This window comes from Myxocyprinus asiaticus, chromosome 16 (assembly GCF_019703515.2).
Source record: "Myxocyprinus asiaticus isolate MX2 ecotype Aquarium Trade chromosome 16, UBuf_Myxa_2, whole genome shotgun sequence".
NCBI classification, from domain to species: Eukaryota; Metazoa; Chordata; class Actinopteri; order Cypriniformes; family Catostomidae; genus Myxocyprinus; species Myxocyprinus asiaticus.
In genome coordinates, this window is record NC_059359.1 from 6,185,458 (window position 1) to 6,199,865 (window position 14,408).

The 14,408-nt window shown below is 34.4% G+C and overlaps 1 protein-coding gene across 1 annotated transcript in view; it reads right to left on the minus strand.

Moving 5' to 3' along the window:
- col28a1b (collagen, type XXVIII, alpha 1b) overlaps positions 1 to 14,197 on the minus strand; it is a 28,750-nt gene extending 14,553 nt beyond the window's left edge. Inside the window, exons 1-16 of the mRNA XM_051721096.1 lie at positions 14,131 to 14,197; positions 13,487 to 13,618; positions 11,449 to 12,005; positions 9,721 to 9,741; positions 9,257 to 9,316; positions 9,117 to 9,170; positions 8,803 to 8,847; positions 8,661 to 8,687; positions 6,814 to 6,858; positions 6,680 to 6,724; positions 5,626 to 5,679; positions 2,869 to 2,937; positions 1,511 to 1,579; positions 1,358 to 1,426; positions 720 to 788; positions 555 to 623 (exon numbers count right to left, since the gene is read on the minus strand). Of these exons, the coding sequence (XP_051577056.1) occupies positions 555 to 623; positions 720 to 788; positions 1,358 to 1,426; positions 1,511 to 1,579; positions 2,869 to 2,937; positions 5,626 to 5,679; positions 6,680 to 6,724; positions 6,814 to 6,858; positions 8,661 to 8,687; positions 8,803 to 8,847; positions 9,117 to 9,170; positions 9,257 to 9,316; positions 9,721 to 9,741; positions 11,449 to 12,005; positions 13,487 to 13,616 (1,383 nt within the window). The 5' untranslated portion in view covers positions 13,617 to 13,618; positions 14,131 to 14,197. The remainder of the gene's footprint in view (positions 1 to 554; positions 624 to 719; positions 789 to 1,357; positions 1,427 to 1,510; positions 1,580 to 2,868; positions 2,938 to 5,625; positions 5,680 to 6,679; positions 6,725 to 6,813; positions 6,859 to 8,660; positions 8,688 to 8,802; positions 8,848 to 9,116; positions 9,171 to 9,256; positions 9,317 to 9,720; positions 9,742 to 11,448; positions 12,006 to 13,486; positions 13,619 to 14,130) is intronic.
- Between the last annotated feature and the right edge of the window lie 211 nt (positions 14,198 to 14,408).

Here is a 14,408-nt window from a genome sequence, read left to right on the forward strand (position 1 = left end):
AAACCATACACTAACGGACTTTCAAAATGAATGGGACAGATTGTAAATATAACTAGATTTTTCAATTTTCTGTAGAAAATGTGAGTCACTTGTGAGTTGGTCTGAAAATATTCCATTTATTTTGTATGTAGGCAACTTTTCCAGTATTTACTAAGCCAATGCTAAGGTGCTATTGTGTTCTTGGCAGTTTTTAGGATGTTATTAAACGGTTCCTAGGGTGTTGATAGGTGTTTGTTAAGGTGTTCTGGGTGATTGCTAGGGCACTGCTTTGTGGTTAAAGTATTCTGAGTGGTTATGAGGTGGTTGATGGACCATTTCTAAATTGTTTGCAAGTCATTTCTCTTAGAAAAGGAATCACACATTTGTCCTCAAGAAGCAGCATGATGTGAGGGATCAATCATGTTCATTTCATAAATGGTGCAGGATGGGCTACCCATCATTAAGTTTAATTCTTAAAGTTACCCTAAATATGAGCAGTATTAAGAGTGATGCTTGCTATACAAAGACCACTACTACAGAAATAACGGTACAAAAAATCAGAGAAATCTAAATACTTTCTCTCCTTGAATCCCCCTCCCGGGCAATCCTGTTGGTCCGGGTGATCCAGATGGCCCTGCGTTGCCCTGAGAGGATGATACATGGTCAAAATAATAATAAAGAAGCTAATACAATTTTTCCCTTTACATAGACAACTAGTGTCTCACACAACTGCATTGTACCTTATCACCTTTGACCCCATTACCTGGGGGCCCGCGTCCACCAGTTGGGCCAATAAACCCACGGTCACCCTAATACAAAACAGATTAAAAAATTATATTTCAATTTCTTTGTTCACACTGCCATTAAAGGGATAGTTCACCCAAAAATATAAATTCAGTCATCATTTACTCACCCTCATGTTGTTTGACTTACCTTTTTATTTATTATAAATATTTTTTTACATTTACCGAAATAAGACTGTAAAACACTGTAAATTTTTCTCTCTGATCGCTTATCCGTTGCAGTTTGATAGCTAGGAGACTTCTTTGTGACAATCAAACACCTGCAAATCTAATGCTAGTGTAATGCGGAGTGCCAAGGTGTTTGCATTCAAAGGACAGAACTCCCCAGGGAGGCAAAGAGCAAATGTATAATCCCTGAGTAAATCAGCATAGAATCTCGCAAAGACACCATCTCACACCCAACTGAGCAAGAATTGCCTCATTGTTTCCTTCTTGCATCTGTGCTCTTCTCACTAGCATTGGCATTTTGTTTCCTCATATCTCAATGAATACAATGCATAAGTTGTTTGAGATATAGTATGACGTAGGAATATTTCATATAAGACTTGGAACAAAGTATAAATAAAACTTCTCACCTTTGGCCCAGGAAGTCCCTCACCTGGAGCTCCTGGGTTCCCTGGTACTCCTGGTGGACCTGTGGGACCCTAGAGTGATGTACAATATCATCATGTCATTATTACACATCTATGGTATACATAAGGCCATATAAAAGAGTCTGTTTTACTTACAGGTAGGCCTGGTTGACCTACAGCAATCTGGCCAAGAGGACCTGGCCTTCCCGGGTTTCCTTTGTCTCCCTACAGCAAGATGGACAAGAACATTGTAGAATCTCCGGAGCAACCAGCGCATCATAATAACTTATTCTGACAAGTCCAATTTTGGCTCCAAATAACATCATTCCAAAGGTTAAAAAACAAAAAACAAATTATAAATGATAAATTATTGATAACAAAAAGGTTGCTTCTCCTAGACTACAGTGAGATTAAATAGAGAACAAATGGAGGCTTCAGTCTCCTGCTTTTCAGAGGTTACTCCTGGGAAAAAGACCCCAGCAAAAAAATAAAATAAAATTGCAACACAAAATTATTATTTTTTTTATTATTGCTTGAATACCAAACGTTTATAGGGTCATTAAAGACCCCAAGTACTGTATGTAATAGTGTCTTTTTTTTCTTTCTTTTTTCTTTTTTTTTTTGCACTTTCATAAATCAAATTGTTATGATTTTCATTTATAGACAAGTTTATCACAGGATATCTCCTTCTTTATTACAAGAAAAATGACTATTATATTCATCAAAATGACCACTATATCATGTCAATTTTCTGTGCGACTGTGGTTATCAGTATCCCATATGTGTGTACACATAAATATTATACATACTATTTATTACTCAAGGTGGCGCTGATGTGTCATTGATTCATTTGATTTACATTTGACATTGCTATTTGATGAAGAAACAACATGGAAGTAAACTATATATACTGTAACACATGAACAGTATAATTTGGCTTTTGTCATTTGGGTGTATTAGTGAAATTATGTTAATTGTGCGTTTAAATGCCTGAGACAATATATATGTGTAGCTAGTGTGTAGATTATGTGTTATGTGTAGCTTAAAATGTGTTTAACAGCCAGTTGCGTCTCATGAAATTTCAGTGTGAAATGAATGAATCCTGTTCTAGATTTGTCCTGATTTGCTGCACCATCTCTTCAATATTTAAAAAAAATCAAACATAAAAATATATCAGAAAACATTCTATTCCATTCATTTCTAATTGTCTTTAGACAAATTTTTACAATTAAAAATGTAAAAATTTTACACTATCTGAGCATTTTGTAGATCCATTTGTTATACATACAGTATACATGCTGCGTGAAAGATGCATTTAAGGGTTAAGTTGATACTTAAACAAAACACAATGGAGCAGTTTCCTGAGCTATAAAAGAGCAACCTCTGAGCAATGAAAATTTCCTTTGTGATTGTAATTTCAGTGTAGTGCTTTCCACTGCTTTCAACGTAATTCTTAAACTTGCTCAATATGATATGAGAAGTCCTGTTGAGATATTTGAGAACATCTATCTTACTTTTGGACCAGGGAATCCAATTCCAACGTCCCCTGGTGGTCCAGATGCACCGACCCGTCCTCGATCCCCCTGGAAGCAAACTGAAGGTAAATAATTTATATTGACACTTTTACATATTAGGTCACACTGATATGCAAATCAGTGTCTTGGCAGTGACAAAGTTGATATGTCTGCTGTTGTGATATCAGGTATATATGTGTAATATTGAAAGTTTATCTTTAAAGTGTAACATTTACAGTAATACTTGTAGCTACTGTATGGCTGTGTGATCTTGAATATTCATAATATATTTACAATGTAAAAGGGAAAAATAAACTGAAAATGATGTCATCATTTTCTCACCCCCATGTTGTTCTAAACCCCTTTGACATACTTTCTTCCATGGAACACAAAAAAAAAGATGTTGGGCAGAATGTTAACATCAGTCACATTTACTTTCAATGTATAGAGAAAGGATGTAATGAAAGTGAATGGTCAAGTCATTGTTATTTGTATAGCGGTTTTCACAACACACATCATTTCAAAGCAGCTTTACAGAAATTCATGCATTAACAGAAAATTAAACTGTAATATTTATAAAGTCTTAGCATCATCATTGTGTAACAGTGAATGGTGACTGAAGCAATAACATTCTGCCTAACATCTGTTTTTGTGTTCCATGAAAGAGACCACATGGGTTTGAAGCAATATGAGGGTGAGTAAATGATGACAGAATTTTCATTTTTGGGTGACTATTCCTTTTGGCAACATTGTGAAAATGGTAATTATTTTAGTGTGCTTTTTATTTGGTCATCAAGTTACCTAAATATGTTATTTGACTAGTTTCGCAATCCTTCCATGTATGGTGACTCAAGAGTATGAAAGTGTTAAGACAGATGTGCAGTAGCAAAAACGGTGAGTTATAGTATTTGATAAGTTCAGTTTGATTTCATGAATCAGTTCAAACTGAATTGATTTCAGTGATGTAAAATCATAACTGACTTAGTTGCATCATCACTCAAAAATATATTTAAATGTTTTCATATATATATATATATAAGATAAACGTGGTCTTCTGCTGTTGTAGCCCATCTGCCTCAATGTTCGATGTGTTGTGCATTCTGAGATGCTATTCTGCTCACTACAATTGTACAGAGGGGTTATCTGAGTTACCGCAGCCTTTCTATAAGCTCAAACTATTCTGGCCATTCTCTGTTGACCTCTCTCATCAACAAGGCGTTTCAGTCCACAGAACTGCTCCTCACTGGACGTTTTTTTGTTTTTGGCACGATTCTGAGTAAATTCTAGAGACTGTTGTGCGTGAAAATCCCAGGAGATCAGCAGTTACAGAAATACTCAAACCAGCCCATCTGGCACCAACAATCATGCCACGGACGAAATCACTGTGATCAAATCTTTCCCCATTCTAATGGTTGATGTGAACATTAACTGAATCTCCTGACCTGTATCTGCATGATTATATGCATTGCACTGCTGCCACATGATTGGCTGATTAGATAATCGCATGGATGATTGTTGGTGCCAGAAGGGCTGGTTTGAGTATTTCTGTAACTGCTGATCTCCTGGGATTTTCACACACAACAGTTTCTAGAATTTACTCTGAATGGTGCCAAAAACAAAAAACATCCAGTGAGCATCAGTTCTACGGACAGAAATGCCTTGTTGATGAGAGAGGTCAACAGAGAATGGCCAGACTGGTTCAAACTGACAAAGTCTACGGTAACTCAGATAACCACTCTGTACAATTGTGGTGAGAAGAATAGTGGGTTGGCTCTGTTTTGGCGGCACAAGGGGGACCTACACAATATTAGGCAGGTGGTTTTAATGTTGTGGTTGATCGGTGTATATAGGTTGGTCTCATATAAATGAAAATGCTAAAATATCATACATGTGTTTATTTTGGGGGGAAAAAACATGCTTTGATTATTGATGTTTTTACTGTTTTAGTTCTTGCAATTCAGTCAAATGCATAAATATCAAAATATATCTAGAATATAGTCTAAAGGCTGGGGAATTTTTTTTTAATATTTATTAGCAGGGTTGGGAGGGTTTTGTACTTTGGATTACTTCTTCAGCACTGGCAAATTTTAATGCTTTTTGGGTCGCATCATTTATATGGATAAATGTTTTCTAACTGAATATACTAAATATTAAATGAAACAAATTTAAATAAAATGCAAAGTAATCTCTTCAGTGATCAAAATACATTTTAGAATGTAACTCTATTCTGATTACCAATTATTTAAATTGTAACTGTAGTGGAATACAGTTACTAATATATTGTATTTTCAATACGTAATCCTGTTACATGTATTCCTTTACTCTCCAACCCTGTTTATTAGCTATATTGCCCAGCCCTGTTCTTAGCATTAAATGAAACAATTCGCGTTTTGAGTACACACAAAAAAAAAGTTCATTATATAAGTATTTTGATCACCAAACACGTTCTCTGTGCGTGTTCCAAAAGAACATTGACTTGACATTTACAGAGAATAAAGGCATCCCTTGTATCAAATAGTGTAGGGTTTTTTGCCAGATATTATATTTGTCAGATTTTCAAGGCACTCTTTGTTAAAACATCCTGACTAAAGTATGAATGGCAAAAAATCTAAATTTAAACTGACATGGAAACATCCCTAAAACTGAATTTATTTGAGCCAGATAAGAGAAATACTGTGAACATTTCTGTTTCTATTTAAGACGCAGATATCAGTTAAAGACTTTTCACTGGCAAAGAAATTCAAGATATAAGCCTACTTTAGGTCCTGCTTGTCCTTCAGGTCCCTGGTCCCCTGGAGACCCTTTTGGACCCTGGTGAAAGAATGAAGAAATATGGTAAAATTGGTCTTGGGCCACTCACTATTTGCTTTAGTTTTCACTAAAGGGATATTTCACCCAAAAATTGGGTTCTTTTTATGTTCTTTAATATTTCTTGGAGCACAAAAGGCAGAATGTCATTGCCAGTCATCATTCACTTTCGTTGGATCTGTTAACATGCAATGAAAGTGAATGGTGACTGGGGACTCTTTTGTTCTACAGATCAAAGAAAGTTATACGGGTTTGGAACAACATTAAGGTGAGTAAATGATGACAGATATTTTAATTTTGGGGCGAAATATCCCAATTCTTCAAAACTTTTTGCAATAAGCACAAACAATAAAGTGCAGGATATTTAATCAACAAATGCCTAAATCAGTGCTTCAAGGGATCTGTAGACATACGTTCTACTGTACTGGTTTCACTAATCCATCTCACCACTAAATCCACTGTACAAAGTCTCCCTTGGAAAAAGAATAATATCCTGCAAGCCTGAATTCACTGCTTAATATGTGTACATTAGCACTGGATTACAAGCTGTCTGCATGTCACATTCCATAAGTGCAGGCTGGGGAAAGAGTCACACCCCTACCATGATTACAATGTTTACATTTGAAGCAACTCTTGGTAAGACAAATGTATTTCAATTTGGTCTTATAGATAGAGTTTTTTTTAGAGGCAACTCATGCAACTACAAACCACTTTTGCTAAACTGTAAAGATTCTTAGTAATTTTAATGGTAAACAACTAGTAACTGATTAACTGTAAGTTACTTTACAGTATACTGTATAGTGATACATATAGCTATGTAAAAAGTATGATTTGCTTTACCAGGATTTTTTGCAGTGTAATTATAATTATATTAGTGATAAAAATATAAATATAGTTACAAATACAGTTGTTAGTATATAAGAAAACAGCATATACTAATAGGAGATTATGAATTCAGTTTAAAACTATATGTGATGTAAAGAGAGAAATGTTTGTACTGTGCCTGCTCTCCTCTTGGGCCCCTTGGCCCTGGAGGCCCTTCAATGCCCTGTGAAACGCAACATAAAAGTCTAATTAATAGTACATGGCATATTTATGAACACATATTTGGAGGATGGAAGTGAAGCCATAAAGTACCTCATGTCCCTTTTGTCCTGGTGGTCCACAAGTACCTTGATTCCCCTAAAACATGATTCGATACTTTAATAATTTATTGTGCAATAAAATGTGTGAGAACACGCAGAAATATCAATGATAGTTAATGCTAAAACTTAATGGCAGTAATTCAACATCTGACATTGTTTTGTGACTCAGCCTCAACTTTTGCCTTACTGATACAGTATTAATAAATCATGTTGATTACACAAAAGCAAATATTTGTATTCATATACATATAATGCACTCAACACAGCAGTATTAACGTATATTTCAATTGTTCATGCCAGTGAAAATCCCAACACTGTAAACCCTAATGTTGTCATTACTGGTTAAAAATAAGTTGTCTTAATTAAACATTACTTGAAATGGCTCATAACTTAAATATATATGTTCCTTAAATGTATTTATCTTAAAAATCCATAGACTTAATTTTTTATTTGATAATAACTCAAACTATTGAGTTCAAAATTGAGGTTATGGGGAATACCCATAATGCTTGAATTATTTAATTATATTTCCTTGGTCAAAGGGAACATACGGTGGCATTTAAATAGTTGTTATTAAGAATTATTATGTTTTAGCTCTTTTGTAGTATTATGTTGTTTTATTGCAAATAGTTGTTTTGTGGGATGTCACATTAGGGTGATCTGTGTCCCCTTTGGTCAAGTTGGACCCTGTTAACACTATCTCAGTTCACCTTGTAAATGTGCCACTAATGTACAGGTGTCTATGCATTTCTATGGAGAAATAAGTTTATTTAATGATTGACCTAGGATAAATTCTAATCTTCTTAATTTGAGCAGTGTTATTGTATGATCTAAATTTGAGTCCATTCAAATAGAATTATTAAGTAGAAACAACAACATTTAAATAACAAATCTGAGTTAAGTCTACTTGCATCCTAGTATATGATCACCAAGTTAAGTGAACTTAATTACACAAGTTTAATTACCCTGCTAAGCAGGGTTGAGCCTGGCCAGTACCTGGATGGGAGACCTCCTGGGGAAAACTGAAGTTGATATATTGAAGAGGTATTAGGGAGGCCAGTAGGGGGTGCTCACCCTGTGGTCTGTGTGGGTCCTAATGCCCCAGTATAGTGACAGGGACACTGTACTGTAAAAAGGCACCGTCTTTCGGATGAGACGTTAAATCGAGGTCCTGACTCTCTGTGATCATTAAAAATCCCAGGGCACTTCTCATAAAGAGTAGGGGTGTAACCCCTGTGTCCTGGCGAAATTCTCCCCATTGGCCCTTCTCAATCATGGCTTCCTAATAATCCCCATCCATTAATTGGCTCTATAACTCTACTCTCTCCTCTCCACCAATAGCTGGTGTGTGGTGAGCGTACTGGTGCACTATGGCTGCCTTCGCATCATCCAGGTGGATGTGGCACACTGGTGGTGGTTTTAGGAGATTCCCCCATACAATGTAAAGCACTTTGAGTGCCTAGAAAAGCGCTATATAAATGTAAGGAATTATTATTAATTATTATTTAGACACGTCTAAAAAAATTTAGATTCTAAAGACTTGGCTTATAATAGCAGTTTAAGTGAGGTTTTAAATAATCAATTGGATACTGACAGTATGGCAGTGTAATTTTTGGAGATCTGGACATGATTAATTTTTGTTTGTTGGGACAAACGTCATGACAAAATGTCATATTGTATGCTTATGCTGCTCTACAATGAAACTATACAGAAAAGACTCATTGCATTTAATATTTAATGGACAAAAATAAGGATTCTGCAAGTTCATCCTACAAGCACCTTTGTGAATGGATTAATTACAAAAACCCATAAGTAAAAGATAAAACTACTTTGTTTCACCTTATCACCTTTGAACCCACGTCTGCCCTGTGAATAAGGGAGCACAAACAAGAGTGTTGGTCAAAAGAGCTTTTGGATGAAACAGAATGTATAAATTGATTATATTCATGTATGAATCTAAATTAATATCCATGTGACATACCTCTGGACCTTTGATTCCAGGAAGACCAGGCGCTCCTGGTTCCCCCTTTTAAATTAGTCACATAAATGAGTCAAACAGTAATTTCAACTCAAATCAGCATTTCATGGCTATTTATTTGTATACTATTTATTTGGTAAGTAGCCATGTACAATCTGAATAATGTGCTTTTAGCTTTGTGTCATGGTCTTGATCATCCTGTCAGGTTTATTTTGCGATAAAGACCAGATGACTGTACAGCCTGCCCTTTCCAACAAAGTTTACTGTTTTTTTTTTATTATTTTTTTATTATTTATGGTAATAATTTATACTCTTACCCTTGAGCCTTTTGGACCTGGTGCTCCTTCATAACCTGGATGTCCTTTTTGACCCTAAGCAAAATACAATTTTCCTCAAAACTACGTCATTAATGACAAATGAGCAAAAATGGCCACAATTGCATCTCCACAATACTTACAGGACTGCCTGGAAGACCTATTTCACCTTTCTCACACAAACACACCACTGGCCCTGGACACTGGCACAAGAAATAAAACAACAGGCAGTTTGCAATCATCAAAGCAGCATTATTTAAGTTCACATGTGTAACCACAGGTGTAGTTCATTTTTTCACAACCGTTTGACAACTTGAAAGTGTCCATATACATTTAGGTGTTTTTAGTGATATAATTAATAATATACTACAGATAATACATTATATACATTTTGAATAATATACAGTATCAACTGGGTTAAACTTTATTTTTGTGCAATGTTTTGGTTGAAAATGTCTTTGTGCTATATTTCTTTAAAATAAATGCAACTTGGTTTGATATTTTGTATCTAATGCCATGACATTCATACATTGTTATGTGTTGCTTGACCAAATTTTAGGGCCACTGTATATCTTATACTGTATGTATTGAATTGTTTAATACTTACTTCATTCTTTACAATTGTTTCCTGAGAAAAAATGAAAAGAGAGATAAGAATAGCAGCTCTATGACAGTATCAAAAAGCATCAAGACAAATTTAAAACAGACAGTAATCTATTATACAGTCAAATCTAGCATTTCACACGCTACACCACTATGTATCTACATGGAAAATTCCCCCACACAATTCCCCCACTGATGTGTGAACCACACATAAGGACAGTGGAGTGAACTCTAGTCACTGTTTTTACATCTCAAACCCTAAAAAAAATAGTTGAACAAATTCTTGAAATTTGAAAGTTATTTTTGCCAGACAGACAGACAGACAGTCATAAATGGTGTCTTTATGTGTAAAACTTTTTTAATTAGCAAAAACTTAGTGCACCTTTGAATACTAACATACCGTATAGTGGCATCACTGCAGCATGTTTATTGTGTTTATTTAGAGTCCCACAGATACCCTGCACCAACCCCTAAACCTTTCCTTACAAAAATGAACCATGGTTTTACTACAGTAACTATAGTATCACCATGGTATTTTGTAGTAAAATCATAATAACCACAAAATTAAACATAGTTACTATATTAACACTATATTACTCTAGTAACACCATGGTTAATTGCATTGAAACTATGGTTTCTATCAAAAAACATGGTAACTACAGTATTACTATAGTAAAACCATGGTTAATTTTACTCGCATTAAACTCCCGACCTTCACCGTGATCAAATCACTGTGAGGAAATCAACCTTTATATAAATGTTTATTCATTGTTATAAGTAGTATTAATGGAAACATTAAGAGTGGAGACATGGAACGGGATGGGAAAAAGTGGGACAAAGGCAGAATCGAACCCGGGCTGTCCACACAAGAAAACACATCCACACCCCACGCCACTGTAGCACCACAATGGGTGCAGTTAGTCTTAAATTCCTGTGTTTTCACTTGGCTATTGTAGTGCAAATAAAAGATAACGATTCGCTTATATTAAGTATGCAGAACTTTATTTTAGTAAGTCGGTTTGATCAGATGGTTCATATAAATGAACTAGTTCAAATGGACTTCGCCTTCTTTTTCGAAGTGAAATATTTAGCTTACTGCTGCTGATTATCACTACATTTTGATTAAGTTATAATGTGTTTTATGGTTTTATTAGTATGTATTAAGTATAAAGTTATGTTCAATTTAATGTTGTCACCCTATTTGTTTAACACTAATGAAAATAAACCATAGTTTTACTATAGTAATATTATAGTAACCATGACTGTAGTAGCACCATGGTTAGTTTTCATAAGGGAATGTCAGAAGAGAACTTCTGAATGTAATCTGATTATTATATATACTGTATGAAAATTATTCTTTATATAGCTTTAATGTAGCTAACTACTTTTTTAGTAAGTAGTTTGACTGTAGTTTAACTATTTTAAGTTAAATGTGTAGCTTGGGAAGCTACAGTTTCAAAGTAGCTACCCCAACATGGAAGTAGATAGATACATTTAGAATATTTTGAATATATATATATATATATATATATATATATATTGATTTAGACATGTTGAATAGTATATGACTCCAAATCAAACCAGCTAATTTAGATGTTACCAAATGAAGCACATTCTGAGTTTAACCATTTACAGTTTAAATATCATACAGATGTAATTATATGGGATTTTTGTGATGTTTGATTGATCGCAACAGGAAAACAGGCACTGACAGATCAACTAAATGTCTCACGAGCTGTTGAAGGAGCCGTTCTTCCAGATGGGGGTCAGTGAGGCTGTGGAAGTACTGCTGAGAGGGGCTGCTCGCCACGGCCCGCAGTTTGGCACTGTTCATCTCCTGTGCCAGGTTTGATAAGCCTATTGTGAAGATCTTAATATTGTGGCTCTTGGCCTCTGCTGCCGCCATCATGATGTCAGGATTCCGTGGATGGTCGACTCCGTCGGTCATGAGAAGAGCCACCCTCACGCTTTGGCCCTTGGTCTCACTGGTGAAGAGTTGAGTGGTGTTGGTTATGGCATACGTTGAATACGTCCCCTGGCCAATATAGCTTGTGTTTTCCAATCGGCTTAGGAAGACGTCCAGATCCTGCCAGTCTTGGAAGCTTTGGTCGATGTACACTGTGCTGCTGTAGTAAATCAGTGCAAGACGAGTTTGAAGATGCCAGTCGGACAACTGCATCTGTGCAATCCGCTTACTGAAGGAGCGCACAAATGCTTTCTGTCGATCAAACAAAAAGACTTTGGCACTCTCGGAGCTGTCCAGAATGAATGCGATATCTAGTGGACACACTAACAGAGAAGAAACAAAAGTCTTAAAATTCTTTAAGAGAAACAAAAATAGAGACAAATTAGTCAATTGTTGACATACAATAAGAGCTACACAATTAATGTGGATACACTGTAAAAAAAAAAAATAAAAATAAAAAATATATATATATATATATATATATTCATATTCCTTTAAATTTACGGTAAAATACTGGAAATTTTGGATGGCAGAATTTTACCATAAAAATATTGTGATCATGTTTCAGGCTTTACGGGATGTAATTTTAATTCCTGCATATTTTATGGTTCACAACCGTTTATATTATTAAATGATATAAACTTGATATACTAATCTTTTGGAACTATAAAATTCTGCTTTTCATTTTAAAATGTATTGTTATTCACCTTATTAACTACAAAAGACCACATGATGACTTAAAATTCATCACAAACTACCTTTCCAGGAGCAATAATTAATACACATGTAGAGACACACACTGCAAAGTGTCACTTACACAAACACAAAAAAAACACCATCAGAGTTACATGTGATACTAAAATAATGCAATAAACATGAACTACAAAAAATATAACAGAGCACACCAATGTGTATTACTGACATTAAAAATAAGAAGTAACTATTCCCATAAAATATATTGGAAAGTTATGGGCCACGCAGGGGCTTCTGGACACGTCCTATTATTATTTTTTACTGTAATATTAAGAATAGTTTAAAAAAAATTACATGTTTTCTCTTGAGAAACATAGTTAATGTTTTTACTGTTAATTATATGGTAAAATCATACTTTTTACATCTAAAAAAAATATATTATAATTTTTATCGTATATGTAATGGTAACTACCCGTTAACAATTAATGCTTTTTTATTGTAGCATTTTTACATTCTTTTACTATTAAAATTACTGACATAATTTGGTCCTGAAATTTTTTCATTTATATTGAAATCTCAGACTCTTTATTAAATCTGAGAAGCAGGGGAATCAAGCAAACATCTTTTTTAATATCTTTGCTATCTAGGAGAAACAAATTAGATATTAAAGATATCGTGTGTGTGTGTGTGTGTGTGTGTGTGTGTGTGTGTGTGTGTGTGTGTGGGCAGGTTTAAGTGGTTTACGAGGACCATTTTTTTTAAGGTTATAAACTGGTAATTACAAGGGTATTATGCTATAAATGTGGTTTATGAGGACATTTCTAGTGTCCCCATAATTTAAATCGTTTAAAAAATATACTAAATGATGTTTTATTGAAAATGTAATGATGTGAGGGTTAGGTTTAGGGGTAGTGTTAGGGGTAGGGTTAGGGGATAGAATCTGTAGTTTGTACAGTATAAAAATCATTATGTCTATGGAGAGTCCTCATAGTGATAGCTGCACCAACGTGTGTGTGTGTGTGTGTTTGTTTGTTTGTTTCCTATGAGTAAGACTAAGCCAAGACAAATAATCATCTTACAATGAATAAAACATTGAAAGAAATGTAATTACCATTTTTCTGTTTGCTGTTGAGGTTGTTTAGTGTTTTTCCAGACTTTCTTCTGTCCTGGCATCTGGCCGCAGGTAAAAGTAGCCAAAGTAACAAGCACTGAAAAACCACTTTGGCCATGTTTTTAGTCATGTCTAACCTTACAGAAAACCAAAGAAAAAATATATATCTTCATTATATTTTCATAATTTATAGTGCTTTTTCTGTCTTTAAAATACCAACAGAAGCTACACAGAGCGACACAAGAGGCTACACAATTGGCTATAATATTTAATTTGATAATTCTTCTAAAACAACAAAACAACGGCTAGATGTTTGAACACAAGCTGAGCATGGACCACAGATATTTTTTTAAACAAATCTAGTTAGGTTTAATAAATAAGGGGTGATAAGAATATGTGCAGATTTACAGATCAAAGAAGAGGAAATCAATAAGAAATTTGGCAGTATAAACAACATTCTACTCATATTTTAATGTGAATTATTTATACTAAAAAAAAAATTTAATCTCCCAGTATATGTAATATTTTTCACTGTTATGTGCATCTGCCAATTTAAATAAAACCATTTGTAGCCATAAAATCACATTTCAAAAACACAGAAAAGATACATGAGAAAAATAATGTAACTAAAAGACAGTACTTGCCTTGTTTACAATGCAAACACAGGGAATTTCCACATGCTCATGTCTCTCTTCTGTAAAGCACTGCGATACACATCAGTCCAACATCAACAACCCAACAATCTGATGCCTGAGTGAACATACACACAGAGTGCAGCACAGTATAGATTAATGCAACCATGGCAATGTAATAACAATGAAAAATGTGCAAAAATAATGTTTATTTATATATAGACCAACACTAATATAAAAAAATTTTTTATAATATATTATGTAATATATTTATAAAAAAAAATAACATT